This window comes from Vanellus vanellus (assembly GCF_965231255.1).
Source record: "Vanellus vanellus genome assembly, chromosome: 20".
NCBI classification, from domain to species: domain Eukaryota; kingdom Metazoa; phylum Chordata; class Aves; order Charadriiformes; family Charadriidae; genus Vanellus; species Vanellus vanellus.
The window spans coordinates 8,946,430-8,959,646 of NC_138925.1; the positions used below are offsets into that span (position 1 = coordinate 8,946,430).

Below are 13,217 nucleotides of genomic sequence, written 5' to 3' on the forward strand. Positions count from 1 at the left end.
GAAACATGTGCTTTGCTTACCTTTAATGGGAATTGTCACAATCTGTGGTTTACCTTTTGGTGTATAGAAATGATGAGGCAGAGTTGGCGCTACTCCTGAGAGCAGTGCCCTTATGGATCCCCGAGCTGCCGCTTGGCAGACCAGCTATTGCCTGGAAAGTTCCTTGTCTTTGTTTTTTCCACTTAATATAGACTAACTAAATACTAACTGTAATGCTTGCAGACAGTGTTGGCGATGACTTATGAATTTCTTTATAATTTGGGTGGAATTGTACCTGCAGAACTCTGCCAATACAGACATTTTGTAGCTGTTAAATGATGCTCGAGCTGAAACTGCATAGATAGTGCCTACAAAGTGGGAGGCTTGAAAAGGCATCCCTTGTGCATCCTGAATGGCACAGGTGGTGTGGGAAGCGGTGAGCTGTGGCAGTTTGAGCTCTTGGGCAGCTGTCACATGGGGCCTTTAATTATGAAGGCAGGGAAGAAATTCCCCTGCGGAGCCTCGGAACCTGTAGCAGTCAGAGTAGGTACACAGTGTTGCTTGCAGCGTGTTACTTGGGAGCTACCACTTGGAGATAAAGTGATAGGTACTTAATTTCTTCTTGAATTCAGCAAATGCTACCAGCAAGCAGTGGTAAGTTGTTTTTTGGTTTTTTTTTTTTTTCAAGGAACTTTGATTGGAGAGGCTTCGATAGATCAATAGAAGGAAAGTAAAGTTAATCTGCTATGCCTTAGCTACATAATTTATGAGTTTGTTTCCTCCCTGAGTGTATTCCTCCAGAAAGACTATTTTTTTAGGCATTGAGTAAACACTGTTATTCAGCAAGACTTCTGTTTGACCCAGGTATCAAACAAATTTTCTACTTTTCATGCTATAGCAAGTGTAAAAGCCCTTCTCCTGCACAGGATGTAAATCAGTGCTTTCATTTTTTGACAGGGAATAGTGAGTATGTCTGGTGTGTTCCAAAAGGTACTGTTCCTTCCCCAAAGGTTCTGCTCTTTCCTCTGTTTTAACACACGTCTTCACAGGAATAAACCCAATGGAACATGAGTCACTGTAGGAACAAGCATGTGGGCAAGGTGGGCTCCTGGCTTATAAATGGTACAATTGTAGATACAGAAGTGCAGAGACTGCACTGGTTGGAAAGCTGGCTGGAAAGTAGCAGTCATGAAATAGACAGACATTTATATTCATAGAAACCATTGGCTATTTTGTATATATTTGCGTTTCATTTTCTCACCACTTTTTTAAAATGGAGCTTGGTTTTCACCTATTCACCAATTAATCAGCTTATCACCGGCTATGCCTTGTTGTTCCAGCAACGAAACTGCTGAACTCCTGTGGGATCCCCACAAGTCCTCACGTAGCCAATTTGTGGGCTAAAAACCTAACAGTAAGGTTGAAAAGACTAATGATCTTGCTTATCGATGGTTGATGTGCGCTTTGTGTCGATAGAAGTATGGGAGGGTCGGTGTGAAACTTTGGTTTCCGAATGCAGAGACCACACCTCTGACAGCGCATTAGTATTCATCTCTCCGTTGCTTCCATCACCGTGTTCTGAGGTTTCTTCCCAAATCTAAAGTAATAAGTAGTTTATTCTTCCACCTGTAAAATGAAGCACCGCTGCTGCAGTGAATGTGCAATTGGAGAAAGATTTCTCTATCGATTACTTAAACGTGCTGCTTTTTCCTCTGAAATGAATCGCATCCCTCGTGTCAGAGTAGAGCTGGTTAGGAAACGTTTCGGTGTCTTCAAGAATTCTCCTCTCCTCCCCTCTATGGAAATTAAACCAACACCTTGCAAAGTTTAATACTTAAATATGTGAGGGAAGGAGAAGCAAGTACTAGCAGCAGGACAAACAGCCAGGAACACCAGCATCGCTGAGAGATGTGGAAGACCTGTTTCTTCCTCCCTGTGCCCTGACCACTAAAGCTGTTCTTTCCTGCGCCGGATCGTGTTGTCATGCATGTGTGACTCTGTTTGGCTGAATAATTACTTGTAACTGATGTGATACTGGGGGGGAAATCATCTGTCAGATCGCTCTTGCCGTGATGAAAAGCATTTTTTTAAAGATTCCCACCTAGCTCGGTCTAGCCCATAGAAAGACATAATGAGCTGAACAACAATACATGGAATGGGGAGGGAACGAGATGATCCAAATTCATGCCCAGTGTAATTCTCTTCAGCTCAGTGAGTTTTACTCGAGGAATGAAGTTGACTCATTCTTCCTGGATACAATCCACCTCTCATGGAAATCGATGAAATTCTTTCTGTTGCGTTTTAACACATGTTCTTACAGTTACTTTCTACAGTAAGTCTTCATTAATTTGTATATCTAAATGAACTCTTGGTTCCCTGTGGTTAAAAAAAAAAAAATTTGGTACTAATGGCTTTCCCTTAGACTGGGATATATGGAGGCAACACCAGTCACTTAAAGGGTGTTATTAAATACTTTCCCATCTCTGGTTATGATCTCCAAACCCGAGGACAGGAGCTCTTTGTACTCTGTGCGCACTTATATTATTTCATGGGAGGATTTATACCGCTCTTAAGGTTAGCGGGGAAAAGACGTGGTGCTGCCGGTGCTCTGCTGAGGCACAGGGGGTCTCTGGGGACGGAGAAATCCCCTTTCCCCGGGGGGTCGCTGCGAGCGGCTGCGTGGGAGCAGTGGGGTGCTGGGGGGGGACACCCACTCAGGTGGGGCTGGGGGGGAATTCGTCGTCTCACCCCCTTCAGCGAAGGGATGGCCGGAGCTGTGTCGTCGTGTCCCCTCCCCCGCCCCACGCTCCCAGACTCGCGGGGCGGCCGCACGCGTGGGCCGGGGGGGCCCGGGCTGTTGCCCCCTGCTCGGCCGCAGCCCGGGGCGCGCATTCCCCCCGCACCCGCGGTGTTGCGCACCCTCGCTGGTGAGCGAAGGATCACAGCAAAATCACATCACACCCCATAAGTTGTTTTTTGGTTGTTTTTTTTTTTTTTCCCCTCTCCCCCGGCCCTTGAGTTATGCTCTGAACCGCGTTTTTTTTTTAAGTGTGGTTTGTTTTTTTTTTTTTTTTTTAAAGCTGCTTTGTATTAAATGAATAAAATATGTTCATGTCCCGTCGGGTCCCTGTTTGCTTCCATTATGCACCTTTATAGAAAGGAGTTAATCATAAATGGGTTGTCACTGGCTTTTTGCAGTTTATCGCATTCCCAAAAGGAGTTCTGCATCCGCAGTTCGTTGGATCATCTTCTTTTAATCTTAAAAAGAACAATGCGGGAATGGGGGGATGAGGGGAGGGGGTGTTTCAAGGCAGAGATCTGTCACCTTTTAAACAGCTTTGGAAAACCTAGATAAGAATTGTAGTCTGCGTTTATTTTATGCTTGCAGAGATGCTTCTATCTTTGCCCGGTATGAAAGTCCCGCTGCTTTAATTTGTTCTGCTGTAGATGAACAACATCTATTCAGCACCAAGAATATTTTCAGGTGTATTTGTAGCAGATAAATATTTTCGAAGTGCGTCACTCCGTTAGTGTTTAAAGAAAAAGTAGCATTTGGAAAAGCGTTTGATTCTTTACTCTTCCTGTTTGCAAGGGGGGGGAGGGGGGGGGAGTGTTCTTAATTATGACTTGGGGGGCAGGGGGGATGCTTAGAAAGCTCTTCCAGAAAAGTAATTCTAAACAGTGAAAAAAGGGGGGGGGGGGAACAACTCTATGATGTTTTATTTTAATAATCCTTTGCAGGCATGTGAGCCGTCCTCTGACAAAAAAAAAAAAAGTTTCAGGAAAAAGGCACGAACAATACAGCCTTTAAAACCAAATCTGTAAACTTCTGAGAATATGCCCTCTTATTGAATACACCGGATTTCTCTCCCTAGCAAAGGGGAAGGTTTTGTTCGTTTGGACAGTCTTTGAATACTGTTCTAAAACTTCTTTCAAGTGGGAACTGAAGAGAGAAATGTTAAGTTCTGAGAGGAGACAATAAGTTAGCATCTTTGAACGGAGTCCCTTGCATGCAAATCAGGCTTTTGGCAATTTGGGGGAAGTTTTAATTGGAAGGTGGAAGCGGGTAAAGATAAGGCTATATGGAAACTGAATCCGTAAGAAGAACCCCACCGCCCCACGGGGGTGCGGGGGGAGCCGCCGAGCAGGCCGGCCCGCCGCTCCTCACCTTCGCCGGGTACCGGCTCGACGGGGCGAGCGGGGAAGCCCGGAGGTAGCCCCCGTCGCCCCCTGCCCTGCGGGCATCGCGCGGGGCTCTCGCACCTCTGCTCCCTTCTCCCCCCGCTCTGGAGGGGCAGCCCCCAAAGGGCTCCCGTAAATAAATCCATCGGTTTAAAGTTTCTATAATTTTCACCTAATGAATTTTTTTTTCGTTAATGCTTTCCCCGCCCCCAGGGGCATTGTGTCGGGCCGGGCCCAGCCAGCCCTGCGTGGCTTTTTCATAGCTCTTGGCTGTGCGCAGACCCTTCTTGGGATTAGTGGTCGGACTCCTCATTTCCCATAGCCATAAAAGGTCTTGAACTCAATTAATAGCTAATAATTATACAGCTAGCTCCGCTGCAGCCGGCGGTAGCGCGGGGAAGCGCACGCAAAGCGGGTGCGTAACCCGCGCGGGCTCCGCACCTGCGGAGTGTGTGAAGGCGGGGGGAGAAGCGGGGCCGCTTTTGCCCACCCCCCCCCCCCCATTCCCCGCCGGGCTGACGGGGGAGCAGCACTTCGGGGGCTGATCCCCCCCCGTATGTACACAGGGACCGGGAGCGAGGGGGATCCCCCCCCTGCGGACGGAGCGGGCTCCTCCGGGGGTCCCCTCGGGGCTGGGGGAGTATTAGGGGAGGGGGGTGTCCCGGCCCGCCCCCCCCCCCAGAGCGGGCAAGGCGCTGACCGTCGTAGAATGAAATCTGGACGGGTTTCGGTTCACTCGCCTCCCCCCGTAACACTTAATTAAAGAAACTCTCCCCCCCGGGTCGCACCCCTGGAGCTGGTGCCCGCCTTTCCGCGGATGACTCCGCAGCCGCTGAAGAAGCGCGGGGGGTTCCCCCGGGGTTGAGGGGGCCGCGCCGCCGCTGCTCCCCCCCCAACTGGGGCCGTGCCCCGTCCCCGCCGCGGGTTGCAACTCGCTGGGAGCTTTCGGTCGGGGGGGAGTTCTGTTAATTTCGAGAAGCAAGCGACAGAGATCGTTTTGGTGTCTTCAGAACGCTCCGTTTCGGTTGAAAATGGTTTAATGGAAAAATTACTTGCCTAATACCCGTTTCCCCACGCCACCTCCCGCGGGGGAGCACCGTTCCCCGATCCGCGGGGGCAGGAGCACCCTCTGCCCCGGGAGGTTGGCGGCTTGGGCTCCTTCCACGGCAAAACTCTTCGCCGAATTACAGCGCCCATCATTTCCATTTTGCTTTCATTTGGCAAGCGCTCTCCGGGCAAAAATATTTTGATCAAACGTCTAAAAAAATTGCTATAACTCCTTAATTTCCCTTCATTCCAAGAGACCGTCATGATTAAAACTGCTGTGTTTACATCCTCCGAAAACTCCCTGTTCATAGGCTGGCGTTTTAAAGACAGCAGAGCACGATCTTTTACGATTGTAATTATAATACTGTTCAAGTTAGATATTCAAATGTAAATGTTGCTTTTCTTTTTACGACTTTTCATTTTAGGACATGCATTTTTACCTTACCCTGCACCAGCAAGGCGTAGCTTTGCATGCCGGAGTGTAACGAATTCGAAGGAATTCTTATAGCTGAACATGTTTTTTGAAAAATCTGAAATGGCAATTTACACGGTATTTTTTCATGGCCAGAGGAGCCAGTGTTTTCTTCTAGAAATAAGAAAAAAAAAAAAGTCTGATAAACGCATATTGATGCAAAGACCGATTTCAGCGCAGCTTAAGTATCAGGAACGTGAGCTGCAGGACAGTAACATGCGTGCACAGGTTTTGCTATTATATTAACTTTATCCCTTTATCCCTCCCATGTATTTTATTGCGAAGAGGATCGGTAAGGGTGATTTTTTTTTTTTTTTTTTTTTTTTTCTTCTGTACAATTGCAGCAATTTCTGTCTTTCCCAGAGTGGTGTTTGTTCTGGAGCTTCCCAAAGGTTTTCGGGTAAAAAATGATTTTTAAACCAATGAGTGTGCAAATAGGTTCCTTCAGGAGAGGAGCCGCTCGGGTGGGTCTATTGGGTGGATGAAACGCCTCCCCGGCCCCAGCCGACATCCCTGTTTACCTGCGTGCAAGGAGCATTCGAGCCCTGATCCCAAATGCCCCTCCGGGAGGTGCCGGCGTCGGCCCCTCCGGCTCGGCTGCGGGCACCGGGCGAGGCCGGGGCGTGAGCCCGGCTCGGGGACTCGCCAGCCCGGGCTTCCTCCGGCTCGTAACCGCGGGGAGGCTGCAGCCAGCCTTTGATATTTTCATTTTTTAATTAGTTTAATGATTTTTAATTTTTTATTTTTTTTTCCCTCCCCGGCCGCTCAGCCGCTGAGGGCAGGCGGCCGCAGAGCCGCCGCTGGGAAAGCAAACAAACTTTCTCCCCGGCGGAGGGGCGAAGGCTGCTCGGCGGGGGCGCAGCCCGCCCGCCCCCGGGGGGGTCCCCGCTCCCGGCCCCGCTCCCGCCGCCGCTGACCCCGCGCTCCCGCCTGTCCTTAACTGCCCCCTTGCGCCAGCATCACGCAGGGAACCGGGGCTTTAAACCGCGTCCGAGAGGTGTTGAAATTCCTTGGCACCGGCGGGGATGAAAGGCAAACTGCTCTTTGATTGCGTGGATTTAAGGCAGAGCCTAATTACAATGTGGCGGTTGTGTGTGTGCTTCCTCCGCTTATTAATGGCAGATTAGAAAGGAAAAATCTCTAGGGAAGCGTGTGACATTCTTACCGCCTAATCTGTCCGGGGCTCGCTGACCCTAACGGAGAGCAGCCCCGTCGTATGCCACGGGGATCTTGCGTAGTTTAAAATATTAATTCTTGGTCTAATCCCCCCGCAACGTTGCGCAGAAACAATAAGTAATTTATGCGAAAAATGCTTGGGAAGGGGAAGGGGTTACTCTGTGTGTGCGGCAGCTCCCGGACAAGCCGGACTATCTCAACCATTTTAATCTTCTTTACTGCTTAAAAAATACTTGTGCATAACAACTCGCAAAACGCCTTTTCCCTCCCCCGTCCCCGGCTGCCGGGCGGGTGCCAACCCCGAGTGCGCAACCCGCACCCTGGGGACCCGCCGGGGGACGGGGGGGTTGGGGAGGGGTGCGGGGACCGGGAGAGGGGCGACAGGCAGCGGTTTTACATCTGGTTTGGAACAAAATCGATCCGGGGGGTTCGCACGCAAAGTTTCACCTGGAGCGTGTTTTCAAAGCCGGCTTCGTAAAATACCTGGGAACCGGGGGGGGGGGGGGAGAGTTGCAGGGAAAATGCCACCCGTAAATTACACCTCCTCCCACCCCCCCCTTCGCAGAGCCCCCTTGACACGCATGTGGCACGCTGCAGCCGCGGCGTGTTGAAATGTCTATTAGCGGGGCGAGGAAGCGGGGAGGAAGGTGCAAACAGCAGCGAGAGCGGATGATATAAACTCCCAACAGGCGCGTTTCGCTGCCCTCGCTCGTCTGCACCCCCAGACCCGGCCGGCCATCCGCTCCCCATCTCCCCCCCCCCCCCCCCCGGTTCGGCGGCCGTGAGGTCCCTCTCCCCTGACACGCGTGTGGGGGAAGGTGGAAAAGCTGCTCGTTTCCCCGGGGGAGACAATTATTGAGGCTCGGTGGAAAAGTGGCCGCCTCCGGGGGAGTCGTTTCTCCCCCCCACCCGGGGCTGCCCCAGGGTCGCCGTGGGGATCGCTCCTCGCAAACTCGCCCCGAGTTATGGGCCACTCGTGTCTGTGGGCGTGCGGGGCTGCTGCGTGAGCAGCGCGGCCGGGGGCTCCCCGGGCCAAGTCCTTGGCGGCCACCTGGGCTGACCCGGGGGGGGGGGGGGGGGGTGGGAAGCCGAGAAGCTTCCTGGCCCCTCTCCCTTCCTCCACGCTAATTAATTTGGTGTTTTCCGTGGAAGCGACACGCACCCGTGCAGGTGCAAGCTGGAAGAGCGGGTGGCAGCCGCAGGATGCTCGCCCGGCCAGGCGGGAATGTCGCGGGGGAGGGCGGCGGCGAGGGGGGCTGCGGGGCTTTTCCCGGCCCCGGGCTGCACGCCTTGCTGGGGGGACTCGCTGTGCCGACCCTCTGGAGCCCCGCTCCTTCCCCCGTGAAATTCCCGCCTGGAACGCAGCGAGACTCCCTTGGCAGCCGCGGAGCAGCCTCTGTAGGCGCAGGAGGGGAGAGAGTGTCCCGAGGGGGCACACTGTCCCCAGAGTCCCCCCGGCTCCTGTCCTGGCTTCCAACCGGGTCTCCTCGAGAGCGTTTTTGGCTTAAAACGAGCTCGTGGAGCGCGGCCCGTTCCCGGGAGCGGGCGGCCGCTGAACCGCAGCCGGAGCTCGGTGCGGGCAGGGACCCCGCTGCCGCGGGGGCGGCAGTCCCGTCCTCTCCCGCCCGCCGTCAGCGCACCCCGACACCTTCCGCCAAAAATTCGTTCTCCCCCCCCGAGGCTGCCTGCTGGCCCGGCGATAGCGGCCCGATGCGGGGGGAGCCCCGCGCCCGCCCGGCGAGCCGTTCCCCCGGGCCCGGGAGCGGCGCGGCCGGAGCCGGTGAGAAAGGCAAGCGGGAGCGGGGGGGGGAATTATTTCCTAGGCAAACTGAGGGCAACCCCGACCCTCGGCTCGGCCGCGCTGTCGCCGGGTCGCACGACGACTTTTCGATCGCTCCTCTGGTGCCTTCGTTTGCAGAAGCACCAGCTAAAACATACTCCCCCCCGTACACCCCCGAAAGCGTTTTGCGTTCCCTCCCCCCAAAATATCTGCGAGCGGGTCCGCTGGTGCATGCTTATTGCCCGTAGGAACTATTTCCTGGGGGGAACCTGACTGCTGCAGGGGGGCAGGAGGTTTTGGCGAGCAGACAAAAGCCGGGCTTGTGCTGCAGGAGAGCCGCGGGCGAGCACCGGCTGCGGTCCCGGCCCGGCGGCGAGTGGCTCGGGCCCTCCGTGCCCTTTGTTTTCCCGCACTCGGGGAGGGGGAAGCGGCCACCGGGGCCACCTCTCCTGGCTAGCCGCGGAGCTTGGGGGCTCTGCCTCGGGTCGGGACTGAGCCGGTCCCGTGAGGGGCCACCGTCCGCTGCTAGAAGACCGCTGGAATAACTAACCCGGGGCGACATTTTCAAACTGAAATCTGTCTGTCCGGGGTGGACGCGGGAGGCAGCCAGCGTCCAAGGTCGTTGGAAGAAATATTTCAATGAATTGGAAACATTAGAGCTCCTGTTTCACCGGCGGAGCCCAGAAAAGCTTGTTTTTCCAACCTCGGGGTGTCCGCCGTGCGCTGGAACGGGTACCTGTGCCCACCGCGGCCGCGGGGAGGGAGTTCGCGGGCACCGCTTCAACATTTTTGGCGACACGTGGCCACAAGTTCCTTTCAAACGTATTTATTTTATTTGGACTCCTGCTCCGCCACCCTTCCCCTCAGCGCTGGCTCCTAGGTAGCATCCGAAAGGGCCCCGCTCCCATTTGCAATTAAAGAGTTTATTGAGGAGGGGAAAACCGGTAATTAGCAAGAATATTCCCCCCTCGTCCCGTCCCGTCCCCCCCCCCAGTTCCACCTGCAGGGCAAAAGTGCAGCTGGTAGAATGGCTTCCCGCAGGGACCTGACGCACCCACAGAAGTTTTGCTTTGTTTTTGCGATGCCCTTCGGTGCGAGGGCTCCCGGTTCCGCTGCCCGGTGCGGGTCACCGCCTCCAGCGCAAATCACAGCGCTCTCCCCGGGCCCGATTATTTTATTGAATGTTTATGAAGGCGCGCGCTTTCTCTCTCTCTCCATATTAATCTCATTAAATCCTACCTTTCAACCTTCTTCCGTGACCATCTGACCTGGCCACTTGAATTAAAATAGTGCTTTCTCCGCAGTCAAAGACAGCACATCAATCATCGGGCTATTTACACTTCGCTCCTTTCTTCAAAGCCTGAGCTCTCTCTTTCTTCTCTGTGCTTCTGAACTTTTGGACCCATTCGCCCTCCCCTTCCCCGCAGGAGGGGGGGGCGCGGATCCCGGCCTCCCCCGCTCCCGCGGAGAGCTGCCCGGGCGGCTGCCTTCCAGCCTGGAAGGCGGGATGCGAGCGGAGGTCCCCTGGGCCGGCTCGCCTCAGAAGAAAAGCGGCGCCGTACCCGCTGCCCGCGGAACATCCGCGCTGCCCGGCGGGGAGGCGAGGGCCCGGGGACCCTCCGCTCCGCATCCCGGCCTTCCCCGGCTCGGGCAAGCGCGGAGCTTCCGCGGGAGCGGCGGCGGCCGGTCCGCGCCCCCCCCTCCTGCCGGGGAAGGGGAGCGGGAGCGCGGGGTTCGCGAAGTGGGTCCAAAACGTTCAGAAGCACAGAGAAATCAAAGAGCACAGGCTTTCGAGCGCCGGTGGCGAGCAGAAATATCCTGGTAGAAACGCGAGAAATGACGGCGGAACACACAGCGCAAATTACGGTATTTTAGAAGTTATACAACCCCCCCGCCCCCCCCTCCCCCCTCCCCGAGCCGAAGAGGGCACGAAAGGGAAAAGGGTAAAAAGGAAGAAAATAAAGACAGACACTGATGGAGAAGTTACTGTAAATAAATGTTTTTCAGATCAAAAATAAAAGCACGTCTAAAATAGGTATAATTACAACATGACATCCGTTAACAAACTCTTTCTACAGCATTGCGATTTAGTAGTAGCAGTAATAATAAGAATAATATAATGATAATCACCTCTTTATAGGATGGCACCTTGATCCTTAAATATTGTCCAGTGTGTAAGGTCAGTGTGCAGAGGGTTAGGAGCGGAGAGGGCTGATTTTTCTTAAAGGGGCAGATCAGGGGAAGGCTGTGATGGTGCCGGGAGAGAGGAGGGGGGAGAGATAAGTGGTCTGAAGAAGAGGATAGGACAAAAAAAAAAAAAAAACCAACCCAAACCAAAAAAAAAAACCCAACCACCCTGATGATGATGAATACATTGGAAAGTTTTTTTGGCCCTGGTGAGGGTGTCAGATTGAATGCTCTGTGCGCATGTGCGAAGGTGTCCAAACTGACAATGCTTGGGAGATGAAGATAGTGTGTAGCTGCTTCTGGGCTCAAGGAGGAGGAGAGGAATCCACAAGCCGACACGATGAGATCCAAGGCGCGGGCGAGAAAACTGCCCAAAAGTAGGTCCTTTCTCTCCATTCTTCCGCCTCCCACCTCCCCGGCGGCCGGGGCGGGAGGGTTCGGAGCCGGGCCGGGGGCTGCGGGGGCTGCAGACCCCTCTCCCTCCCCGTTTGCGCGGAGCTCGGGAGTCCCGCGTTGCTCCGCGCCGTTCCGCGCTGCTCCGCGCCGCGCTATAACGCGCCGCGGAGCAGCGCGGAACGGCGCGGAGCCGGCGGAGAAAAGCGAAAGTTAGCTGGAAGTTGACGAAAGGGGATAGCAACTTTTTTTTTTTTTTTTTTTATTGAGTCGTTCCAAGTCTTGTGAAATAATATTCCTGGCTTTTGAAATAGTGGGCGCTAGAGGTCTGCGTTTGGCATCTGCCTGAGCGACTTAACGCTGGAGGGGGGGTGGGGGGGGAGAGAGAGAGACGGGGGGGGGGGAAGGGGAAGAAAACCCTTCTAGTCTCGGGAACAATTATCGAGGAGAGGGAAGGAAGAGAATTTGTAGGAAAAAAAAAAAAAATGGATCCGCTCTCAGTGAGGGGCTTTGGATTCGCAGGTCCAGAGGGAAGATCCTGAACGCAGCTCGGGTGTCCCAGCTGGGGGTTAAGAAGGTCTGGGGGAGGGGAGTGTGGGGGGAGTGTCTTTAATTTTTAATTTTTTAAAATTTACTTGGGGGTGGAATTGCAGCTCGTAAGTCTCGCGCAGCTTTTTCCTCCCTCTTCCACCGGACCCTTTCCCGTTCTGGCTTTCGAACCGTTTTTAGGCTGGATTTCCAGAGGAGGAGAGTGGGGCTTTTGTCGGGAGGAGCGGGGGTTTCTTGCTCCCGCAGAGCGCAGCTGTAAGCGCCGGGTCCGTTTCCTCGGCGATTCCCTGTTAGTCTCGGTGCAGCGGAGGATCCCGGTGCCCGGGCAGCCTGTCCCTACTCCTCTACCTATTATTATCATTATTATTACTTAGTTTCTCTTTCGCTCTGGCTCTGTGCGAAATGTCTGGAGGCTGCAGAGGTCCCAGCGTAGTCTGTGCCCTGTTAGAAACTCTCTCTTCGTAGCTCTCGGAGGAGGATTTGGAGAGTAGCGGCGCCCGGTTTGGTTAAATCGCTTTCGGCGGCTTTCGGGCGGACTCGGAGGCGTTAAGAGCCGGACGATGAGGAGGAGGTGGTGGTGGGCGGGAGGGGGGAGGGGGGGGCTCCCCGGCACCCCCGTTGCCGCAGGTCGGGGTGTCTCGGCGGGGATCGCTCCCCGCACCGAGCCCCGGCCCTGCGGGGAAAAACACGGGTTTGGGTTAAATACCGGGCGCCGTTTCAAACCTCGGCTGGAGAAGGGTCACGGGCGGCGGGAGCGAAGGCAGCGCGCTCACACGTGGGCTCAAAGGTTTATTTTGTAATTCAAGTTCGTTATTCGGGAGCCTTTGCGACTCCTTCAAGGTCAGCGGGCGTTTCTCGCTGCGGGGCCGGTCCCGGCCCGCGGGTGAGAGCCGCAGCTCCCCGGTCCCGCCGGGGCACAGCCCGCCCTGCTTGGCAAAAATAATAACAAAATAAATAAATAAATAAAAATCGCTTTGTGACCGAGCTTGCCGGCGGTGGCGAGTCCCTCCGTGGCCGAGCACCCACCGCCGCTCCGCGCCTTCGGCCGCGCCGCGCAGGCAGCCCCCAGGCCCGGCCATTACCTTGGGGCGGCCGCGTTTTACTATGAGCTCCCTCAAGGTCGTCCCCGTCCGCCCCCCCCCCCCCAACAGCCCCGTGCCCGTGTTTGTGTGACACCCGCACACCGTCCCGGCCCCGACGAACGCAGCTCTGGGCGCAGGAGCGCTGCTCACGGGCGGGGATGGTTCACGGCCACCGGGATCAACGTTGGCAGCACATCGCTGCCACGCCATTGGGGAAGTTGTCTTTCGATTAATCCCGCGATTATTTTTTCCAATAAACATACGCTTTATTTTTTCCAATAAACATACGCTTTAAACGTCCCTGTCCAAATAATAACTTTTTTTTTTTTTAAGAAAAAAAACTCCGCAGTTAGACTTTTAGGTTGTTAAG

General features: G+C 54.5%; 1 protein-coding gene across 2 annotated transcripts in view; it reads left to right on the forward strand.

Annotated features, from left to right (window-relative positions):
• Positions 1-11,163: 11,163 nt before the first annotated feature.
• The window catches only part of PRDM16 (PR/SET domain 16), a gene marked incomplete at both ends in the record, with an annotated part of 335,264 nt that continues 333,210 nt past the window's right edge, over positions 11,164-13,217 (forward strand). For both annotated transcript variants that reach the window (XM_082493700.1, XM_082493701.1), the window contains one exon: positions 11,164-11,200. In XM_082493700.1, the coding sequence (XP_082349826.1) occupies positions 11,164-11,200 (37 nt within the window). The remainder of the gene's footprint in view (positions 11,201-13,217) is intronic.